General features: G+C 50.5%; 2 protein-coding genes across 6 annotated transcripts in view; both read right to left on the bottom strand.

Moving 5' to 3' along the window:
- Window positions 1–207: 207 nt before the first annotated feature.
- On the bottom strand, window positions 208–8441 carry MRPS23 (mitochondrial ribosomal protein S23). Its single transcript, XM_059996332.1, has 5 exons — window positions 8289–8441; window positions 7279–7449; window positions 5105–5182; window positions 4676–4802; window positions 208–4318 (listed from the first exon to the last, which is right to left on the bottom strand). The coding sequence occupies exons 1-5, from the start codon at window positions 8330–8332 to the stop codon at window positions 4166–4168; spliced, it is 573 nt and encodes a 190-aa protein (XP_059852315.1). The 5' UTR covers window positions 8333–8441; the 3' UTR covers window positions 208–4165.
- An 8614-nt stretch (window positions 8442–17055) lies between these two features.
- The window catches only part of CUEDC1 (CUE domain containing 1), a 76385-nt gene continuing 72632 nt past the window's right edge, over window positions 17056–20808 (bottom strand). For 4 of the 5 annotated variants that reach the window (XM_059996614.1, XM_059996613.1, XM_059996616.1 and 1 more), the window contains one exon: window positions 17058–18850. The gene's annotated coding sequence lies outside the window, so the exon portion shown is untranslated. Of the gene's footprint in view, window positions 18851–20808 lie in introns of all 5 variants that reach the window. The other variant, XM_069540068.1, reaches the window with a different exon arrangement.

Below are 20808 nucleotides of genomic sequence, written 5' to 3'. Positions count from 1 at the left end.
GTCAGAGCTGAGAGCCTAGAAGGATGGATAAGGCCGCACAAGGCTAGCGTGCCTCAGCTGGGTGCCCAAGAACAGAGGCAGGCACCAGTGCTAGCCTCAGAGAAAATCTCGTCATCCCACCTGAATGACTTTGTTTAAAAAAAGAATCTGTTGAATGTTTTCAAGTGGCAAGCCATCATTTATTTAGGGGGAAGGGTATCATTCTAACAAAATCAGGAATCCTTTGGAGGCACAGGTTTTCTGTAATTCCACTTTCACTATCAGGAAAACAGGACATTAAATATTATATAGACAGTCCCCGACTTACGATGGCTTGACTGACAATTCTTACACTTTACAATGGTGCAAAAATACGCATTCAGTAGACACCGCACTTTGATTTTTGAATTTTGATCTTCTCCCAACCTAGCAATATGCACTGTGATACTCTTTTCTTTTATTTTTTTTAATTTTTTTTTTTTTTTGCGGTACACAGGCCCCTCACTGTTGTGGCCTCTCCCGTTGCGGAGCACAGGCTCCGGACGTGCAGGCTCAGCGGCCATGGCTCACGGGCCCAGCCGCTCCGCGGCATGTGGGATCTTCCCGGACCGGGGCACGAACCCGTGTCCCCTGCATCGGCAGGCGGACTCCCAACCACTGCGCCACCAGGGAAGCCCTGCACTGTGATACTCTTTTGTGACGCTGGGCAGGGCAGCTCCCAGTCAACCATGAAATCACGAGGGTAAACAACTGATACACTGACAACCATTCCGTCTTTCACTTTCAGTACAGTACTTAACAAATTACATGAGATATTTGACACTTTATATAAAAATAGGCTTTGTGTCGGATGATTTTGCCCAAGTGTAGGCTAATGGAAGTGTTCTGAGCATGTTTAAGGTAGGTTGGGCTAAGCTCTTATGTTCAGTAGCTTAGGTGTATTAAATGCATTTTTAACTTATGATATTTTCAACTTATGACGTGTTTATTGGGACTTAACCCCATCGTAAGTTGAGGAAGACTACACAAAATTACAAAAAGACTTGTGCTTGCCTTTTAAGGACACACAATCAAGGATCGGTTCTACCCAACAAAAGCAAAAGGAGAACTCTGTAAAACCTGGTGAATCTGGGACCACTTAAACAAGCCTCTCTATTCAAATGATGGACGATGCAGGACCTGTTTCATCTGCTGACTCTCTTGTTCCCCCGTCCTGGCTCAGTCCCCACACCCTGTGTCTCTCTACCCTCCCCCTGGAGAGCTCATTCATTCTCCTGGCTCCAACCCTTACCTGTGCTAAGGTTTCCTCCACATCTCCCAGACACCCAACCGATCTCTGTCTGCCACTTGAACATTGAGCCACGACCTCTAACACAGCATGTTGAGAACTGAAGTTCTCTTCCCCACCTTGCTGTCTGTTAGTGATATCGTTATTCTTCTGGTCACTCAGGTTTGCAACCTTGAAATCCCTGCCTTCAAGTGGGATGGCTACAGAGACCAAAGTCTTTCTGACATGTCTCTTCTTCCCTCCCTCCCTGCCAACTCCCCCAACCCTATTCTTTATGTCACAGCTGGGTGAACCTTCCTCTGACCTGACAGTTTTCATGATGTGTTACTTCCTCGCTCAAACTTCCTTATACCCACTCAAGTCCTCTGTGTAGTTCTCGAGGCCACCATGATCTGATCCCATCCTATCTGCTCAAACCTGTTTTCCACTGCTCAAGAGAGTAAGAAAGGCACCTGTCACACATGCTACAAGTGAGTTTTGCATTCATTATCTCAAGTAATTCTCACAGTACTAACTGGAAGCCAAAGAGGCAAACGTCATCCCTGTTTTGTAGTCAGAGAGATGGTGACAGGCACAAGGTCACACCAGTAAAAACTGGAACAACCAGAACTAGAACCCAGACCTTCAGACTTGTCTGGTGCAAACTTCACTGTAACCTGGACACGTGCCTTCCTTGGCTTCAGCTCAGCGAACCCACACGGAGGGTCTACTCCTGATTTAATGACGTAGTGCATACAAACAAGAATTTCTGCTGTTGTTCACACTCTCAACAGGGAGAAGACAGTTACCTCTGGCATGGAGGACCAGGGTCAACCAGGCAGGAGTACAAAGAGCGGACCCAGGGTGCGAATACAGTGAGCGCAGCCTGGAAGTGTCTCGACAGGGACTTGAGACTCAGTTTGGATGTTGGTAAACCTTGCGAGCAGAGATAGCTTTTGAAAGGGCTGTGAAGGTATGGTTTCTAAACACTGCGGTGGCAGGGAGGTGCTCCTGGCAAAAGAAACAGCACACACACTTCACATCCCACCTGCCCTTCAAGGCTCTCCAGGCAGTGGTCCTAGACTAGTCCAGGGCTCATCCCTCTCCCCGACTCTCTACACTTCCGTAATTTAAAACGATTCCTGTTCATCTTGTTTTGAAAGTCACTCTTATTTTCCCAACTAGATTTTAAGCTCCTTAAAGAAGGCCGAGAATGAGGTCATACTTCCATTCTCTCCAAACACTATAGGGACCTGGTGATGGCTTTTGCCCACACTGACCATGGGAAGAGTTCTGAATTCCCCAAGGAAGCTTCACACCTTTGACAATGTTTTGTTTTTTTCTTTTTAAAGATTTCCCATCCTGGCTTTCTCAGAAGCCTAGACTTTGGTCACCCACCCCCCTAGCAGCTGCCAGTGGGGAGGGGGGTGGCTGTTCAGGGATCCTTCTGTTTGGGGCGCTGGGGCTCCTGGGTTCTCTCTCTGGCTCGGGGTGGGGGACAGGGAAGGCGGGAGCACGCTCCCAACCCAGCCCCGCAGCACGAAGACCTCTCCTCATATCGTGCAACCCAACCCGGCTCTGTGGGAACTGGCAGCCGCCACCCAGCCGCTCACGATGACATTCCCTTTGACTGTGTTTTGATCACTGAGGTTCAACCTAAAGGTTTGCTACGCGTCCATACGAAGGATCTCTGAGACATTAAGTGGAAAACAAGGTACAGAACAGCATACGTTGTGTCCCCCTGTACACACTCAAAATTATTTCTGGAAAGAAAGGTGATAGTGGTGGCCGCAGAGAAGGGAAAATGGGAGGGCCAGGGAACAGGAGTGGAAAGATTGACTTTTCACCTTCAAGTTTTGAACCATGAGCATGTATAACTTTTTGTTTAATTATGCAACAAATAATTTTTTTAAACGTCTTCATTTCTGTGACAAAGAAACCACCTTGGGCTTCCCTGGTGGCGCAGTGGTTGAGAGTCTGCCTGCCGATGCAGGGGACACAGGTTCGTGCCCCGGTCCGGGAGGATCCCACATGCCGCGGAGCGGCTGGGCCCGTGAGCCATGGCCGCTGAGCCTGCGCGTCCGGAGCCTGTGCTCTGCAACGGGAGAGGCCACAGCAGTGAGAGGCCCGCGTACCGGAAAAAAATAAATAAATAAAAATTTTAAAAAAAGAAACCACCTTTTAAATCCCAGAAAGATAAGGTTTCTGAGCATGAGGGAGCCACGATCGCTCTTCTGAGAACAGAACCAACTGCTCCACCTGCCGCAGTCTTCCTCCCAAGGCCAGGCCCGGTATCTGGCACCCAATGGTTGCCTGATGTCGAATGGATGTAATTTACTTCCCCATCTAAATGTAAAGCATTCCCTAAACAAGAGGAATTGTACAACAGTGATAAAGGCGTGGGGGAGAAGCAGCATGGCTGAGAATGGCTTTTGCCTCATGTACTCATCGACCTTCCATTACCTGAGCACCATGTGCAAGGTGTACAGTCTGTGGGAGAGGCCACAGCAGTCAGAGGCCCGCGTACCGCAAAAAAAATAAAAAAAATTAAAAGAGAGAAGGGAAACATACCAGAGAATCAAATGTGAACACAAAACCCCAAGCAAACCTACTAAGAATGAGTCCCATTCAAACAATACTTACAAAGGTTTCCTCATGCTATTTACAGTTTTAAAGTAAATTTACTTTATAAGCACCGAGGAATTCTTTGTTTAATACGGCCCTAACCTAAAAGTTCACATAACTGCTTCTTCAAACCATGATACAGAGCTTTATGACAACCTGGAAGTGGAAACCAAGAGAAGGCAAACGTGATGCCTTAGAGATCGAGAAACATTTACACAGTTCAACTGTTAAAAACAGTACAACATTCACGCAGTGAATCCAGTCTGGATGTCAGTGTACACAGCATACAATTCTTCAGGGAGGTGAGAGGCCTGTCGACTGCTCTCCAGGTGCCCCCAAATGCTGGGCCTGTGGATCTTCTTTCAGAGACTGGTTCTCCTCCAACGCAGTCTGGGGCTCAACACCCATGGGTTCAGATTTCCAGGAAATGTGACTACCATCCTGTTGCTTAAAAGACCAGATATAAGTACGTCACACAGATGTTATGACTTTCACTCAATCAGCTGAAGCTATATGACTAGCACATTCTATCACTGACTCAAAAATCTAACATTAATATCTCAGGTCAAATTTGATTACAACAAATAATAAACATGATAAAAGTCTCTACAGAACCACAATTTTGAAAGCCCTCGTGACAACTCACTTGTTCCAAGCCGCAGTCCTTACCACAAAAATCTAGTCTATTCAATCTAACGGTATTTGACCTGGAGCCACGGTTGGGGAAGGAAAACCAAGCCTTCCTTTAACCTCTGACAAACAGACAACCAATCCTAGTAACAGTTTTGCTACCAAAATACTCACAGTCCTTGCCTCTCCTACTCGTCTTAAAATGACACCTTCTGCCAATAAAGCCTTCCCTGCTTCCACAAATAACTTCTCTTCATCTGTTTCTCCAAGTTTCTGTAGCTCAATGTACTTCTCCACAAACCTAGAATTCCAAGCAGTCACATCTTCAGTCTGTATGTTGAGAGTTGTCAAGACATGCTATTACACAGTCCTGAGTATTCCCTTAAGAGAACTTCCTAGGGAGTTTGGGATTGACACGTACACACTGCTCTATTTAAAACAGATAACCAACAAGGACCTATGGTTTAAAAAAAGAGTTAATTAAAAAAAAAGATCTTCCTATAGGAACATCTTTTTCCTCAAGTGGAATGCAACAAAACCCCTCAAATTGACAACTAAATCCTAAAAAAGGAAAGGTAACCAAAGACTTATGGAATGGCTTACCGTTGACAGGTAGACTTGAAGTTTGGATTGAACAGATCAAAAGCTTTTGGACCAGATCCATAGGTTGAATAAAATTTCCTAGAAAGTACAAAACAATACAATATAAATCTCCAGTTATAGATCATGGCCAAGAATGGAGGAAAGAATAACTGCTGGGCCCTGAGGAAGCGAGTACAACGTGACCTACAGACCTTTTCAGTTCGTTTTAAATAAGCAGTGCAGGCACATGGTAAATACATCAAATGTTACAGAAAGGTATCCAGTGAAAAGTAACACTCCCCCTCACCTCTGCACCCTAAACTCCCAGTTCCCCTCCCCTTAAGCAACGCTAACCCGTTTCTTGTGTATCCACCCAGGAATGTTCTACAACCATACATGCATCTATCATTCCCTGTCCCCAGCCACGCTGTTTAACCCCAAGGATAGTAAACACATCTTTCCTTTTTACTTAATATTTCTCAGAGATCATTTCAAATCGGGGCACGTAGATTGTTTCTAGTCCTTTGCTACTTTAGACAGTGTTGCAATGATTACCTTTATCTATATTTCTTAGTGTACCGTGCAAATAAGCCTGTGGAATAATTTCATAAAAATGGTATTGCTGGGTCAAGGTATGTGCCTTTGTAATTTGGCCTTGCAAACTGCCAGAATGCTTGCCAAAGGGGCTGTGCCAACTTATACCCACACCGGGAAGGCAGGAGACCGCCTATTTCTATACACCCGCACCTAATTGTATCTCCTGACGTTTTGACCTTTGTCCATCTGACAGGTGAAATATTATAATTCATTGTAGTTTTGCTTTTCTTATGAAACAGGTTGAACATCTTTTCATGTTTAAAAGCAAATGAATTTCCTTTTCTGTGACCTGTCCACGTTCTTTGCCTATTTTTCCTTTTGGTCTTTCTCTTGACTCATAAGCAAACTTTATAGCAATATAAACGGGAATTAGCCCTCTGTCATACATGTTGCAAAATTTTTTCCCAGTATGTCACCTGACTTTTGATTTTGCTTATGGTAGTTTTTGTGTGCAGACATTTTAATATTTTCATCTATGGCTTCTGGGTTTTTATATCATGCTTAGGTAGGCTTTTATCACAGAGATTATTTTTTAAATTACCCCATAGTTTCTTCTAGAACTTTTAGGACTTCACTTATTACATTTAGGTTTTGATAAACCTGAAATTTATTTTGTTGTTTTAAGTTCTTAAAAATATCAAAAACACCAAAAAAAAAAAAAAATGGCCGAAAAGATAAAGGTTCAAAAAACGATTTAAGTATAAGGTGTTATTATTTTGGCCTGAACGGCAATAAAAGAGGAAGCAGTAAAATATTCCACATTCTCCAGTGACCATCACCCAGTTCCACTGCTATGCACACAGTAGAAGCACAAATGATTTTAATATGTAAATGACCTTGAAAGCATCCTGACCGAGAGCATGCAATGGACCTGAGCAGAAAACTACTGAAGAAGTATTTAATGCCCCAAAGATCTCTGAAAATTTACAAGCAGAGCCAGAACATACTTGTTCTCCTACCTCAAAGGAGTGTCGTGGGAGAAAAAAAAAAAAAGATTCGTCAAGTGAAAGGTGCCCGGACCTCAATAGAGAAAATGACTTTATAAATTGTTTTCTTACATCCAGGAATAGGTATAAGAATAAGGTATGTGTATTAATTTCAATTAGGCACAATCTCCGATCTTAACATTTAAAGACAAAAGAAACTGTACACACTCTGGATACTAAAAACTGACATCCGTATTTGAGGGAAAGAGCTTTGTCAGTGAATTCCCAGTAAGCTGACCTTGAGCCTCATTGTTCTCATGACTAAAATGGAGACAAGGATACCGACCAACCCTGCAGGGTTGAAGACAGACCTAAATGAGATAACGTTGGTTAAGGGCTTAACACGGTGCCAGCCACCAAACAGATGTGCAGAAACAGGTAGCTATCATTGCAATGATCAGTCAGTTGTTGGGCTCCAGATTCTACTTCTCCGAACTTCTGCTTCTCTCACATGGGTGAGGGGCTCTGATTCCCTAATCCGGCTAGATAGACAAGACCGGCTTCACAGAGCAAGCCCAGACTCAATTCCTATTTAAGTTGTCAGACTGCTGGCTAAACCTTTCCTTCTAAAGTTCTGCAGCCTCCTGTCCACCATACGGGCCCGGCACTCACGCTCTAATCCGATCCTCGTGGTAGAAAATGTCCTGGATGTGAGCTTTCGCTTTGCCGTATCGCAAGTGGGGCCTTCGGAAGACCGGCTCCCTCAGTGGCGGGAAGGCATTATATATGTCAAACCAGAGGGGCTTCTCCTTCAACACACCAGCCCGCATCAGGTCCCGCGTCCTGAAGGAAGGGTAAAGAACGAAGGTCAGAGGGCTTCCCTGGTGGCACAGTGGTTAAGAATACGCCTACCAATGCAGGGGACACGGGTTCGAGCCCTGGTCCGTGCATATCCCACATGCACGGAGCAACTAAGCCCGTGTGCCACAACTACTGAGCCTGCGCTCTAGAGCCTGTGAGCCACAACTACTGAGCCCACGTTCCACACTACTGAAGCCCGGGCGCCTAGAGCCCATGCTCCGCAACAAGAGAAGCCGCCGCAATGAGAAGCCCGCGCACCACAACGAAGAGTAGCCCCTGCTCGCCGCAACTCGGAAAAAACCAGCGCACAGCAAGAAGACCCACTGCAGCCAAAAATTAATTAATTAATTTAAAACCAAGGTCAGTCAGTGAATCAGTGTAGCCGCAGCCCGGGACACCGGCGGGGTCACAGAGTCCGGAAGACACCCGGAAGGAGGGCAGGGCAGGAAGTCCCCTACCTACAGGTAAGATGTTTCCATATTCCAAACCAACCTAACAGTGCTCGGGAGTTAATCTTCCACCTTCTGATGTGCGTCCCACCCCCCTCGCCCCATCCCCGTCCCGTCAAGGAAAATGCAAAGACGGTCCAGCCAGGCCCATCAGCCCCTTCCTCCCTTCCTCTTCCTAGAGACCTCCACTCGGGGAGCGGACAGGTGCGATCTTGAATGTGAGAGCTAAGAAATTCAAGGGGTGACGTAGTCAAGCACAATTCTTCAGAAACAGGAGAGAGCACAGGAGAGGCCTGGCCGGGCTCAGACCCACCCAAGAAAGGGCGTAAAAAGGGGAGGCGCCCTCGGCCCACCCCGGCTCCGAGCACGCACCGCGAGAAAATGCTCCCCACGGTTTCCAAGCGGCTCCCCGCCATGCCCGGCGCCTCGGATCCCGTGCGGTTCCTCGTACCGGAACCGGAAGCGCCCGCAGCAGGCAAAGTGACTGTAAGTCGCGGGCCGAGCCGCGGATCTCTGGGCTATCGCCCCGGCCCCAACGGGAGGGCGGAGCCAGGCAGAAGCAAAGGATGGCCGCATCGGCACGCCATCGGCTACACGCCAGGTTCAGACAGGAGCACTCGATAGCCGAGCCGCCAGGGAGGGAGCGAGCCAAAGCCCGGCAGAAGCAATAAATGACCGATCCAGGGGAGGGATTAATTGTGGTGGTTGGTTTACCCTCCCTGGCCTTATTGAGCCAACTCCGCCCAAGAAGACCGGGCCGTGCGGAGGGAAGATGATGGGGAGGGAGGAGGGAGGCGCAGCCTAGGTCCTGGGAGAGCCAACTAGTCTAGGAATTCGTAAGGCAGAGATAAGAGGTCACCAGCTCTAGGTACGGGCTGCACCTAATTTTGGTTGGAGCCAAAGACTGCCCGGAAGGAAACCGAGGCCCGGGGAGGAACGTCACCCGCCCAGGGTCACCCTAGAGCCCAAGCCTCCGTCCGCCGTCTCCTACAGTTTAGCGCTCCCCACTAAACCCTTTGGCCCTGGAGCGCCACCTGCATGCGCTCTAATGGGGATGCTGCGGGTAGCTAGGGTTTTCTCCCCGGGAGGCGTCGCTAGCTAGCTGTTCCTTAGAGCTTGAAAAGTGAAAGTGTCCGGAACAAACAAATTCCGAGAAGGAAACTCAAAAATCTGGGGAAGTATCCTCTCAGGATAACCTTTTGTCCCAACAGTCATACTTTGGGTAAAGTACCCCATAGAAATTAAAACACAATTTCACGAGGATATTTGTGCAGAGATCGTCATTGCAGCATTGTTTGTAATGCACCCTCCCAACCATCGAATGGGAGATGGCTGGAAAATTATGCTTCATATAATCTATGGAGTCCTATGCAGCTATTGAAATGAACGAGCTAGAGCCATACGTATTGACCTAGATGAATGCCCACGACTTATTGTTAAATGAAAAAGGAAATTGCAGAGAAGGTCTTTAATCAAAAGAAAAAAGAAATCTTTTAGACGTGTTTGTATGAGGATAGAAACTATGTGGAAAGGCACCTATGGCTGTGAACATTGATTATCTCCAGTGAGATTGCAGGAGGGGAAGGGAGAATTTTTTTCTTTATGTATTCTTCAGAGTTTGACCTGTGAAGAGTTTGTATTCATTTTTGAACTTTTTAATCCAGTGAAATGTCCTGAATCACATACACACACAATATGTCCGGGGAGCCCATTATCTTTGTCATCAAGAAAGTGTCAAGTCATCCCAGAGTCCTCCCTGCTCTCTGGGAGGCTGGTGAGGTGGAGGGGGATGTCTGATGAGCAGTTAATGCTTGCTTGTGTTCTCTCACCGAATCCACACACCTACCCACAACTGGCTGTTGTTATCCCCATCATAAATGAGAATGTGAGGCCACAGGGAGTTAAGTAACTTGTCTGATAGGTAACTGACAGAGCCAGGCTTCCAGCCCCACCTAGGCACTTTCTAGGACCCCACAATGCCTCCTTAGCCATGCCTCCGGCTGGAGACTGATGGGCTGAGAAGTCAGGTAAAACTGGCGCCAGGGGCAGGGGACAGGTGGTCTGAGGCCGAGGGCCGAGGGGTGGGTTTCACTGCTGCTTCAGGACCCTCTGGAGCAGGGAAGAGAGAGCACAGCTCTGGCCGCTGGGCCAAGCATGGAGTCCTAGGCAGGTCTACAAGACTTTGCTCTAGGGAGAGCAAACATACTCGCAGCTAAATATAGTCTTCCCAGGCTTCAAAACAAGTTTCTAATTCCATCCAAGTAAGAACTAGCTGCCAGCCCAGACCACAGACACACTTCCCTTCTCATACTCGGGACTGCCCTGTAGGCCACTGCTGTTACCCAGTTACCGCTGCTAAAGAATTAGAAGGGCTTATTGCAAGTTCAGGGAGGGGAGCCAAAGACCCAAACGCTCGATGGGGGAGGAATTGCAAGGTGGCAGTTTTCTCTCTAGATCTTCTTGGGGAAGTCCCTTCCTCTTCTGAGCCTTTCAAGTTTCCCCACCAGCATCCTATTTCATGCTTCTGTGACTGAGAACGGAATGTTGGTGGGTAGTGTAAGGAACCATGGAGATGTGGGAGCAAAGATGCATTGGGAACCCTCTGAACCTGCAACAGGAAGTTGCATCCCAGGGAGCATTCATTCATCACGTAGGAGGGAGCTGGGGGCCGGCAGAATGGACAGTAGAGGTTTTCTGTCTTCTCACCCAGGCCTCTCAAAGCTGCAAGAAGCTGTGCACTCATGCCATGCACCACACCAGGGACCTGGATTATCTCCTTCAATAGTTCAACTACCTGAGGCCATAGATCATGTCCTGATAATCTTACAGATAAAGGAATAGAGCTTGTAAACTCTCCAGAAGGTCATATTCCTTCCACAATACCGCTGGGCCCCATTTTGTCCCGCTGCATCACACTGTAGATGTGCCCATTAATCCTGTCATCTTGGGCGCTTACATAACTTTTCAAGCCTCTCTTTCCCCATGGAACATTTAGCGGTGTCTGCTCATTGCCAGAGTAAAAGCGATCATTCGTGTAAAGCACGCATCACAGTGCCTATACGTAGTAAGTGCTTGTAACAGGCAAGTCTAGTGGCTGTTACAGCATCACTTCTGTTGTGTCCTGTAATCCACTGATTGCCCCCTGAGACTGCAACATTTTGATGATATTCCATAGATCGCCTTAATGTTTGATTTTCTTGTTAAATGATCCATTCATCCCACAAACATTTTGGCGCCCACCTGACCCTGTGCTGAGTCCTGGAGAAGCTGGCTGTCCAGAGGGGGAGACAGAGAGGCAAATGCATAATTGATAAGTTATGTGCTGAATAGCTTATTGACTGTTGGGTAGCTAGGGCTGCCATAACAAAATACCACAGACTGAATGGCTTAAACAACAGAAATCCATTGTCTCACAGTTCTGGAGACTGGAAGCCAGACAGAGATCAAGGTGTTGGCAGGGCTAGTTCCTTCAGAGGCCTCTCTCCCCGTTTGTAGATGGCTGTCTTCTCCCTGTGTCTTCACACGGTCTTCCCTCTGTGTGTGTCCATGTCCTCTTCTTATGACTCCAGTCATATTGGATTCAGGCCCAAACTAATGACCTCATTTTTACTTAAATACCTCTTTAAAGATGCTATCTCCAAACACAGCCACATCCTGAGGTACTGGGGGTTAGGACCTCAGTGTATGAATTTTGGAGGGACACCATTCAGCCCACAACATTGATCAACAAGGACCGGCACTGAATAGCTTCCATTTGCCTGCCCAGAGCCACACCCACTCTGTGCCCTTCTTCACCCAGCTCTGCTTCCGCCCCCGGAGGCTGACTTCTAGGACTGCATCCTCCAGCCCCTTGCCCTCTGTTTCACCAATGGGAGGCATTGGCCAGGGACTGGGAAGAAGGAGGAGACAGAAGTCATTCCCACCCCTCCTCCCTATACAATCCAGGACCGTAAAGTCTTAGATCCGCAGGGCGGCCTCTTCACACCCAGCTCTCTCCCCAGGTTCCAGTCTCCTCCCTTCTCTTCAGGCCTAGAGACGGCCAACTGTGCCCCTCTGTACCACCCGTAGGGTCTAGGCCATCCCTTGCGGCTTTCCTACAGTCTGCCCACATCTTTGTAATTAGCGCCCAGGAGTTTGTCTGACAAAAAGAACAAGCGCATCTCCAATAGCAGAAGAGCTTTGGCAAGTGAACCCCCCAGCATGCTGATGAAATCATGAATACTGCAGAGAGCCAGGACCAGAGAGCAGTTAGATGTTGCTTTAAAAGGGGAGGAAAACAGTAATATATATTCAATCCACAGGACAGGGCCCAGGAAGAGGAAGGGCATGGAGGGGGGGTCTTCAAGGAAGAGGCAGGAGTGCCCCCTCTCACCTCCATGCTGTTTGTCTCCTGGCCCAGACCCTCCCTCCTTGGAGGCCCACACCTCCACTTCCTTTCAACAGTCAGGCGGGAAGGCGCTTCAGCCCCAGCACACACTCAGCCAGACCGCATGGATGTGCCCCCGGGACCTGCTTGCTCCCTCACCTTCCCTCTCTCACTTTGCGGGCCTGGCGTTGTAACTGTCTGCTTGTCTGAGTCTGTCTAGCTGGGCCTCTTTGAGGCAGCAACCAGGACTCTTATCTCTGCCTCCCCACGCCCAGCCTGGTGCTTGGCCCAGAGCTGGCTCATAGAAAGAATTTTCCAGTTGAACAGCACGGAGAAATAAAACCAAGTTAGAGCAAATGAGGATGCAGTGACCTCAGCCCTCCTTTGCTGCCCTCCTTCCTGGAGGCCTTCCCTGGATACACCCATAGGGAGAAAGCTGTGGTTGAATGGAAGCAATCCTCCAGCCTGTCAGGCCCCTGGTCACTTCCCGTTCTGGCTGTCCTCTGTGCCACACTGATAGGATAGATCCCTTTTTATAAACCTCTGAGCCTCAGCTTGTCTTCTGTGAAATGGGCATCATCATAGCACCCACCACATAGCCTTGTTAACACCTATAGTTAACCAGTGGGTTAACAAGTGTAGTTATTACCAGTGGGTTAATATTTGTAGAGTGCTCAAAACTGTGCCTGGTGTATAGTAATTGCTCAATAAGTAGGAATAATGATGATAACAATTTCTGACCATTCCATGCCCAAGAGCAACAGATCACGATGTGTTCAATCACACCTACAATTAAATCTCATCTAACAATTTTCAAGGCATTTTCTTTCTTTCTTTCTTCCTTCCTTCCCTTTTTTTCTTTCTTTCTTTCTTTTTTCAGGGATTGAACGCAGGCCCTCAGCAGCGAAAATGTGGAGACCTATCCACTGGACCACCAGGGAATTCCCTCAAGGCATTTTCACATGGCTGCCCATTCATTTCTTCAGCAAACAGCAGCCTTGCCCCCAAGGAGAATCCAGTTCAGGCAGAGGAGAGAGAAGCACTTTGTGCCTACCTGCCCTGGGTGGTCTGTATCACTGTGGAAACAGGAGCCAGCTAGGTCTGGCCTTTCGTTATCAGAATTAAAGTCCAGTGGGAAACACGCTGTGGAGTTTTCCCAGCAGAAGATGAGACCCTTGCAGGCACACATTTCAGGGCTGGGGTAGGCCCCTCTTTTCTTGGGGGAGGCAGAGCCCTCCATCTTTAATGTGTACCTGAAGGTCATGGGGTTCTTGGAAAATGCAGATTCTGACCCAGGAGTTCTGGGGTGAGGCCTGAAACTGCATTTCTAAAAAAACTTCCAGGCTGACGCCAATACTGCTAGTCTGCAGATACAGTAATCGACTCACCCAAGTTTGCCACGGACTTTCCTGGTTTTAGCATTGAAAGTTCCACATCCCCACATCCGAGGAAGCCACTCAGTCCTGGAAAACCAGAACAGTTGGTTACCGTATCCACAGACCACGCTCTGAATGGCAAGGTCAGAGCAAGACAGGCTCATGCTGAGTTTGTACTGAGCTTCACAACTCCTCCCTGCAGAGTCCCTGGAATAATCCTCCTGGCCTGATAAAGGACTGTGACTCTTTATAGAAATGACAGGCCAGGTAGATGCTGGTTTTGTGGGGCCCGAAGCTTATGTAATCTCAATGGCCCTTTTAAGAAAATGGTACAAAAATATCCTTGCTTTGCAAATTTTACCAAACAGAAGACCATGGGAACAGAGTAAACTTCCTCGTCTGGCTTCAGGCCACACAGGTGCTCGGGTCTTCCTTCTGGGAACATGGTGTTTGGGCCCCTCGGTGACCAGCAACTGCCGCTTCTGAGAGATCACCACCAGGTGGCAGTAGATCTACACAGCCCCCTTCAACACCCCAACCCACCCCCTCACCCCACCATCAACTCCAGAAACTTCCAAATCTTTCTCCAGCTGGTCTAGCCAATTAATCCAATGAATATTAATCTATGCTGTGATAATGGGCAAAAGAGGTTCATGTGTGGCTCTCAGCAGCATATTTGCCATTTAATGGAAATGGTAAGATTGTTTTAAAAATCAGATAAAGAATGCTAATAGGTGACTTCCGGGCGTGCTGTTGAAGATGTTTTTAAGCAGGTGGACCTTTCCGTGCTCTACAAATTGCATTTATGCAGGGGTTCTAAGTCTTATCACCTGTTCCCGCCACCCCAATATATAGCTTAGTGTTTAGGCACCAGCTCTGGAGTTCAGCTGCCTGGGTTCAAATTCAGGCACTACCACTTACTGACGGTGATACTGAGTAAGGACCTTAACATCTCTGGGCCTCAGTTTCCTGATCTGGGAAATGGGAGTATAAATACTGATTTCATATAATAGTTGTGGGATAAAATAATTTTTGTAAAGCACCCCAGAAAAATGACTGACATACAGTAAGCACTGATAAGCAGCTCTCAGCATCATCATCCCACACCTTACCTGCCTGCTTCAAACCAAGTTCTCCTGTGTTTCCTCCAACCTCAACCCCTTACCAGTTGCTTCAGGAGAACAGAGGGAGGGTTGAGACCCCAGCATGGTAATAACCAGGCCAGTTCTTCCGGGCACAGCATTCCCCAGCCCCATGAGCTCCTCGCAAGCTGGGACTGAGCCCTGAGGACACCAAAGCATACAAAGGGGGAGGAGCATTGGCTGGACCAGACTCCAGATAGCCCAGCTCAGCATTTTTGCAGATGAATCTACAAGTATCACGTTGTGGATACCAAGAGCCCAGGACTTGCAGATGAACATGGTGTGAGGCTGGGTGGCTGAGGCAGTCACCTGACCCAGCCCGACTCGTTCCTGGGTCCTCTACACACTGATCAACTGGGAGGGACTCATCATGGAGCAGGGGCTTCCTCTTCTGCACTCCTGTTGGACCTGGTAAGCTTTCTTTGCCTTCTTTCCCTACACCCCCCCTCTCTGGTTCCAATCACCTTCAGCCTCATCTACACTAATAGGCATAATAGTGAGTGTGCTCAAACTTTGCCGCACATTAGAATCACCCAGGAGCTTGTACGATCTGATTCCCAGGCTAAATCCCGAATCAATGAAACCAGAATCTCTGGGAATGGGACCAAACAACAGAGATGATCCCAGTGGGCAGCAAGTTTGAGAACCAGTGTTTCTCAAGCCTTACTGTGCACAGAAGACAACTGAGGAGTTTTTTAAAATGCACATTCTGGTTCAGTAGGTCTGGAGCAGAGCTGGGAATTCTGTTTCTAACAAGCTCCCGGATGATAGAGATGCTGCTGGTCTGCAGACCAGACTTTGAGTAGCAAGGTAGTAGAACTGTGGTTCTCAAACGTATCAGAATCATCTGGAAGCCTTGTTCAAATATACCCCAAGTTCAGATTCAGGAGGTCTGGATGGAGGGCGGAGCACAGGTTCTGAAGTCAGGCAGCCCTGGCCCCTTTTCTTACTTCACACCTTGCTAGCTCTTAGGTAAGTTACTTAACCTTTCTGAATTGTCATTGCATCATCTGTAAAGTGGCCATTATTGGGCAAAATTAACTGGGCTAATATGAAACACCTACCAGACTGCTTAGCGTGCTGGTCCGCAAACTTGAGTGTGAACTTGAATTACCTGAGGCGCTTTCAAAGAAACCAACCTATAACGGCTGATTTAATTGGTGTAGGGTACTGAGCATCAAGATTTTTTAAACTACTCTGGTAATTCTACTCTGCAGCCAGTACTAGGTACTGACCTAACACCACGGCTCCCAAACTTTAGTGCATATCAGAAGCACACACTGCTGGGCTGCACCCCCAGAGTTTCTGACTCAGTTTGGGGTGGGGTTGAGAATTGGCATTTCTAACAAGGTCCCAGGCGCTGGTGTTATGCTGGCGGTGGGGGGATTTACACTGATCAACAGCTATCAGTAAAGAATGCACAGAGCAGGGATGAGAGGATAAGCTTGGGTTGCTGAGGTCCAAACACCAGGTCTGGAGCATTACCAGCTGTCCAGGTACGTCAATTTACAAGCCCACCTGGGTCTACCTGGGCTAGGGGCAGGGCAGGGGTGGGGGCAGAACATTTTTGTAGGGGAGGCAGGAAGAACCTGCATTGTTTATCCAGGAGAAAGGCCACTGAACTCAAACATGGCATGGGGACGGGGGGACTTCCCTGGCGGTCCAGTGGCTAAGACTCCATGCTCCCAATGCAAGGGGCCCAGCTTCGATCCCTGGTCAGGGAACTAGATCCCACGTGCTGCAACTAAGAGTTCACATGCCGCAACTAAAGATCCCTCATGCCACCACGAAGATCCCGCGTGCCGTGACTAAGACCCGGTGCAGCCAAGTAAATGATAAAATAAACAAATAAACATTAAAAACAAACAAAAAATCATGGCATCAGAGGAAAAGCAGTGACTTGGCCTGGGTGACTCGGAGCCCAGAAATAAGTTGTGTGGGTTGAAGCCACAAGGAGGCCCACAGCTCAACACCAGGAAGAACTTTTTAACCTTGAAAACCGCCCTGTCTGAAAAGGGCACCAGCCTCCTCCTCTGGCAGTGAGCTCCCTGGCGCGGGAGGTGGTTCACCGAAGCCTGGGAGTAGGGAAAGCGAGAGGGGTTTGAACTGGAAGATGTCTGCGGGCCCTCTGAAGCCCGACACTACACATCCCCGCAGCTCCAGGCGAGACGTTATTCTGGCAGCTTTCTGTTTATTTAGGAAGGTGACCGGCTGGAGCGCTCGCAACAGACTGCTGTTTCCCTGGCCTGCCAGCAAGCGGTTTACTTTCCCAGGCAAACAGGAAGGCGGGCAGCGCCAGCAGGTGGGCGAGGCTGCGGTGCGGCACAGGGGCCACCTGAGGGGCGCTGCGGGGATGCCGAGCCCCGGGGCCCCGCGGGGACTGCGGGTGGGCCAGGCAGGCGGCCCACGGGCGCGGGGTGCCGGGGGGAGGGGGAGGCGAAGAGGAGGGTCAGCACACGCGCCGCCACGTCAGAGCACCAAGAGAACACCAAGTCTTTATTACACGAATTCCTATGAAACTGCTCCAAGATAAAACCCACACGCAGGAGAAAAAACAAAAAAACTGACAAAGCCACACACACGGACGGGGGGTGGGGGGCGGGGGGCGACTGGCGCTCCCCCTCTTCTGTGCCCGGTCATCAGGAGCCCTTGGGGGGCGGTGGGGATTGGAGGGCGGCAGCACTTCCGCACTCGCTCGGGAGGCTGAGCCGGGCCAGGGTCCCCCTCCGGCACCGCGGGGAGCCCGCCACGCCCTCACTATCTCGAGGTGGCTTAGGGCCACCAAGCCCCGCCAGGCTTGGCGCCCGCCCCCAACGCCCCACCGCCGTGCCGCTGGGCTGGCTCCCCGCTCGGGCCCTAGCCCCGTGCCTGCCCGGCTCCCCGGTTCTCCCGAGGTCGGCGCCTTCCCGCCTCCAGCCGGGCCACGGAAGCCCGGCTGCCCCTCCCTCACTCCCTCCCTCCCTCCCGTTGGCAGTGGTTGGTGCCGGGTCAGGTTCGTAGGACCCTTGTTTTCCTCCTGGCCATTTGCCTTCTCACTCTTGGCAAGGGGCACCCAGCAAGCCCTTCTGCCCCAGAGGCTCTGGCCCGGCTGGCAGCCTCTCCTTCTTGCCCCTCAGTCCTGCACCTTCTCAGGGTTACTGAAGAACTGGCCGCTGCCCACCCTTAATGACAGCAGAACTTCTAGTCCAACTGGGGAGTCAGAGCCCCTGGAGCCCCCACTGTCGTGGGACTACAGGATCCCATCCAGGACTGACTTTCGTCTTCTGTCAGAGTAAACACTACCCCTGCCTAGCTAGAATCCGCCAGCTCCGGGGTGGCCAGCCTCCCCATCCCTGCTGGGGGCCCTTGCCAGCCCCTAACAGAGGCAGCCCGAGGGGCCCAGGCAGGGTACTCAGCAGATACCTCTCTGCGGTGGCCCATCACTCCTCAGAGCGGGCCCGAGTGACTGCCCAGGGCTTTCTCACCCAGAGCTCCGTGCAGGGGAGTGCCAAGGACCAGCACCCCTGGGGAAAGACTGAGATGCAGAAGGCCATGGGAATAAAGGACCCTAGGTGCCCAGAAGGGAGCTGCGGATGGCGGTATGGGATCAGGCAGTGTCTGTGGCCCGACAGGAGAGACCAGGACAAGAGGGGGGCAGGGGCTCCACCTTCAGGCCAACGAGCCTCTGGTAGGATCATCCTCCCCTTCTGGGTACTCCAACCTTTGCCAGTTTTCTGGGTGGTTTTTTTTTTTTTTTTTAAGAAGAGGGGTTAGATCCTACATTTCCACTCGTTCCCCACAGAACAGCCTGGCTACGAAAGGGACTGTGGTTGGCTGCTGCCTCCACCCTCAGGCCCTTCCTCCAATCACAGCATGCAACTCCGAAGTTCTAAGTCCCTTGGGAAGTGGCAGTGGCAGTGGCTGGGCTGGACTGTGGCTGGAGAACCACTGGGCCTCAGAACTCAAGCACCATCCGTCCGGCTGCAGCTGGGCTCTTCAGCGGAGGGCCGGTTTGCTCTGTGGCTGCCTCTACCGGGTCAGATGGTCTCCGGCGAGGAGAAACTGCTACATCTGGCAGGAAAAAGGGATGGGAGAAGTCTTTTTCAGTGGAGCCCAGGGGTCTTTCCTCACCACTGGTTCCTGGAGAGATGGTTCTGGGCAGAAGCTTCTAAAGACAGGAGGCTTCTCCTTCCCCCAGGGACTCTGTGTCAGCCTTGGAACTCTGCCTGCGGTCACACCCACCAATCCAAGCTCCTAGAAACATTCCAACTTGCAAAACAGCAGGGACTCTGGCAGCTAGAGATGGAGTGGGGCGGGTGGGGTGAAGCAGCTGTCTGTGAAGGGCTGAGAGGTGTGCCTGGGTGCCTGGCCTGTTCTGTGATACAGCGGTAGCCCAGCTGAGCTACACCAAGGGCACCTGTAGGGGCAGAAAAGTAAAATGGGATCAGAATTTGGTGGGACGCCCACACCAAGCTGAGGAGACTTCGCTCGGAAGACCCGTTCAGAGAGCAAGGGAGAAATGGAACTGTAGTGGTGTCCTGGCGATGGGTAAACAGAGCAGGGGCAGTGAAGAGACCAGCAGCTGTTAGCCAGGCGATGAGAGTCTGCCAGGGCAGTGATGCGAGGAATAAGAAGAGAAACGAACCGGGGAAATCGGAAGTGGGACTGTCTAGCTTTCAGTGAGTTGACAGCCAGGGCTAGAAAGACCATCGTGGGCACAGCTGGGGCCGTGGAGTGGATTTGGAGAACTAAGAGGGAGATCCGGATTTGGGAACCAACTGCACAAAAGTATTGCTGATGCTGTAAGAGAGGCTGGTGGCACCGCTAGGGAGAGGGAGTAAGGAGACTTTGAAGAGGGTCAAGCCCAGAGCTACGGGGAGAGCTGGGATTGCGGGAGTGGAAGGAGCCACGGGAGCCCCAAAGCGCACAGAGAATCAGAGGCAGAGAGAAAGGGGATCCAGGATTCCTGGGGCCACAGGAGCCAAGGGAGGGCAGTTTCAGGGGAGACGACGGGCATGGCGTGCAGAGACAGCACCAGAGGATGCAGAACAGGAAAAGGCCCAGGACCTGGCAGGTGATCCTGAGTCAGTCTGGGGGTGGGGGTGGGGGTGCCAGCTGGCAATGGGTGAAGGAGGGTGCACTTTTCTGCAAACTGGGTGATGATGGAAAATATTGAGGACTCTTGGTTTTTAAGATGGGACGAGGAGGATGTAGACCTGAGGAAGGAAAGGGAAAAGCTGGAAGATTCAGGAAAGAAAGAAATTATGAGGAAGGTCCTGATAGGGGTGGCTTTGGGCCAGCACGTTTCCCGGGGGACCAGTGGGAAGGAAGTGGTAGCGACACTGCACGGGAGGCGGGGGTCCTCCCCTCGGCTGGCTTTATTTCAGCATTCCGGATACCTGGGAAGCCTGGGTGCAGCAACATGGGTGAGGAGAGCCTGAGAGAACAGAAGAGGTCTGGAAGGGCCTGGTGGAGGGTGGCGAGTCAACTAGAGGTGACGTGAAGGCCAGCCGCCCAGGCTGAGGGGAGAGGGCGCCTGTACTCTTCCTGGCTGTGTCCTCCCCACCCTGGTTTCTCCCCTCCACTGCAGTTACCCTGAGGGTAGCAAGTATTTCTCCATAGCCTGAAAAAGGGCCATACCTGCCACACCGTGAGCTCAAGAAAGCCCTGTAGGGCTTCCCTGGTGGCGCAGTGGTTGAGAGTCTGCCTGCCGATGCAGGGGACACGGGTTCGTGCCCCGGTCCGGGAGGATCCCACATGCCGCGGAGCGGCTGGGCCCATGAGCCATGGCCGCTGAGCCTGCGCGTCCAGAGCCTGTGCTCCGCAACGGGAGAGGCCACAACAGTGAGAGGCCCGCGTACCGCAAAAAAAAAAAAGCCCTGTAGATAGCTGACCCCTGGGACCAGGACAGCGGCTGGGGGCAGGGTGAGCAGGCAGCTTCCTGATGGGGGAGGGGCTGGAAGAGGGACAGGTTCCCCTGAGCCCTGGAGGAGGTGTTGACATTCCCTGTTTCTTCCCCAGGGATGCAC

This window comes from Delphinus delphis, chromosome 19, assembly GCF_949987515.2.
Source record: "Delphinus delphis chromosome 19, mDelDel1.2, whole genome shotgun sequence".
Lineage (NCBI taxonomy): Eukaryota > Metazoa > Chordata > Mammalia > Artiodactyla > Delphinidae > Delphinus > Delphinus delphis.
This window is presented reverse-complemented; position numbering and strand designations above follow the sequence as displayed.

Coding starts and splice junctions, on each gene's coding strand:
- MRPS23 (XM_059996332.1), bottom strand. CDS start 8,332: ATGGCGGGGAGCCGCTTGGAAACCGTGGGGAGCATTTTCTCGCG. Junction 7,450..8,288: donor GTGGGGAGCATTTTCTCGCG/GTGCGTGCTCGG, acceptor CCCTTCCTTCAG/GACGCGGGACCTGATGCGGG. Junction 4,803..5,104: donor TTCAAGTCTACCTGTCAACG/GTAAGCCATTCC, acceptor TTGGAATTCTAG/GTTTGTGGAGAAGTACATTG.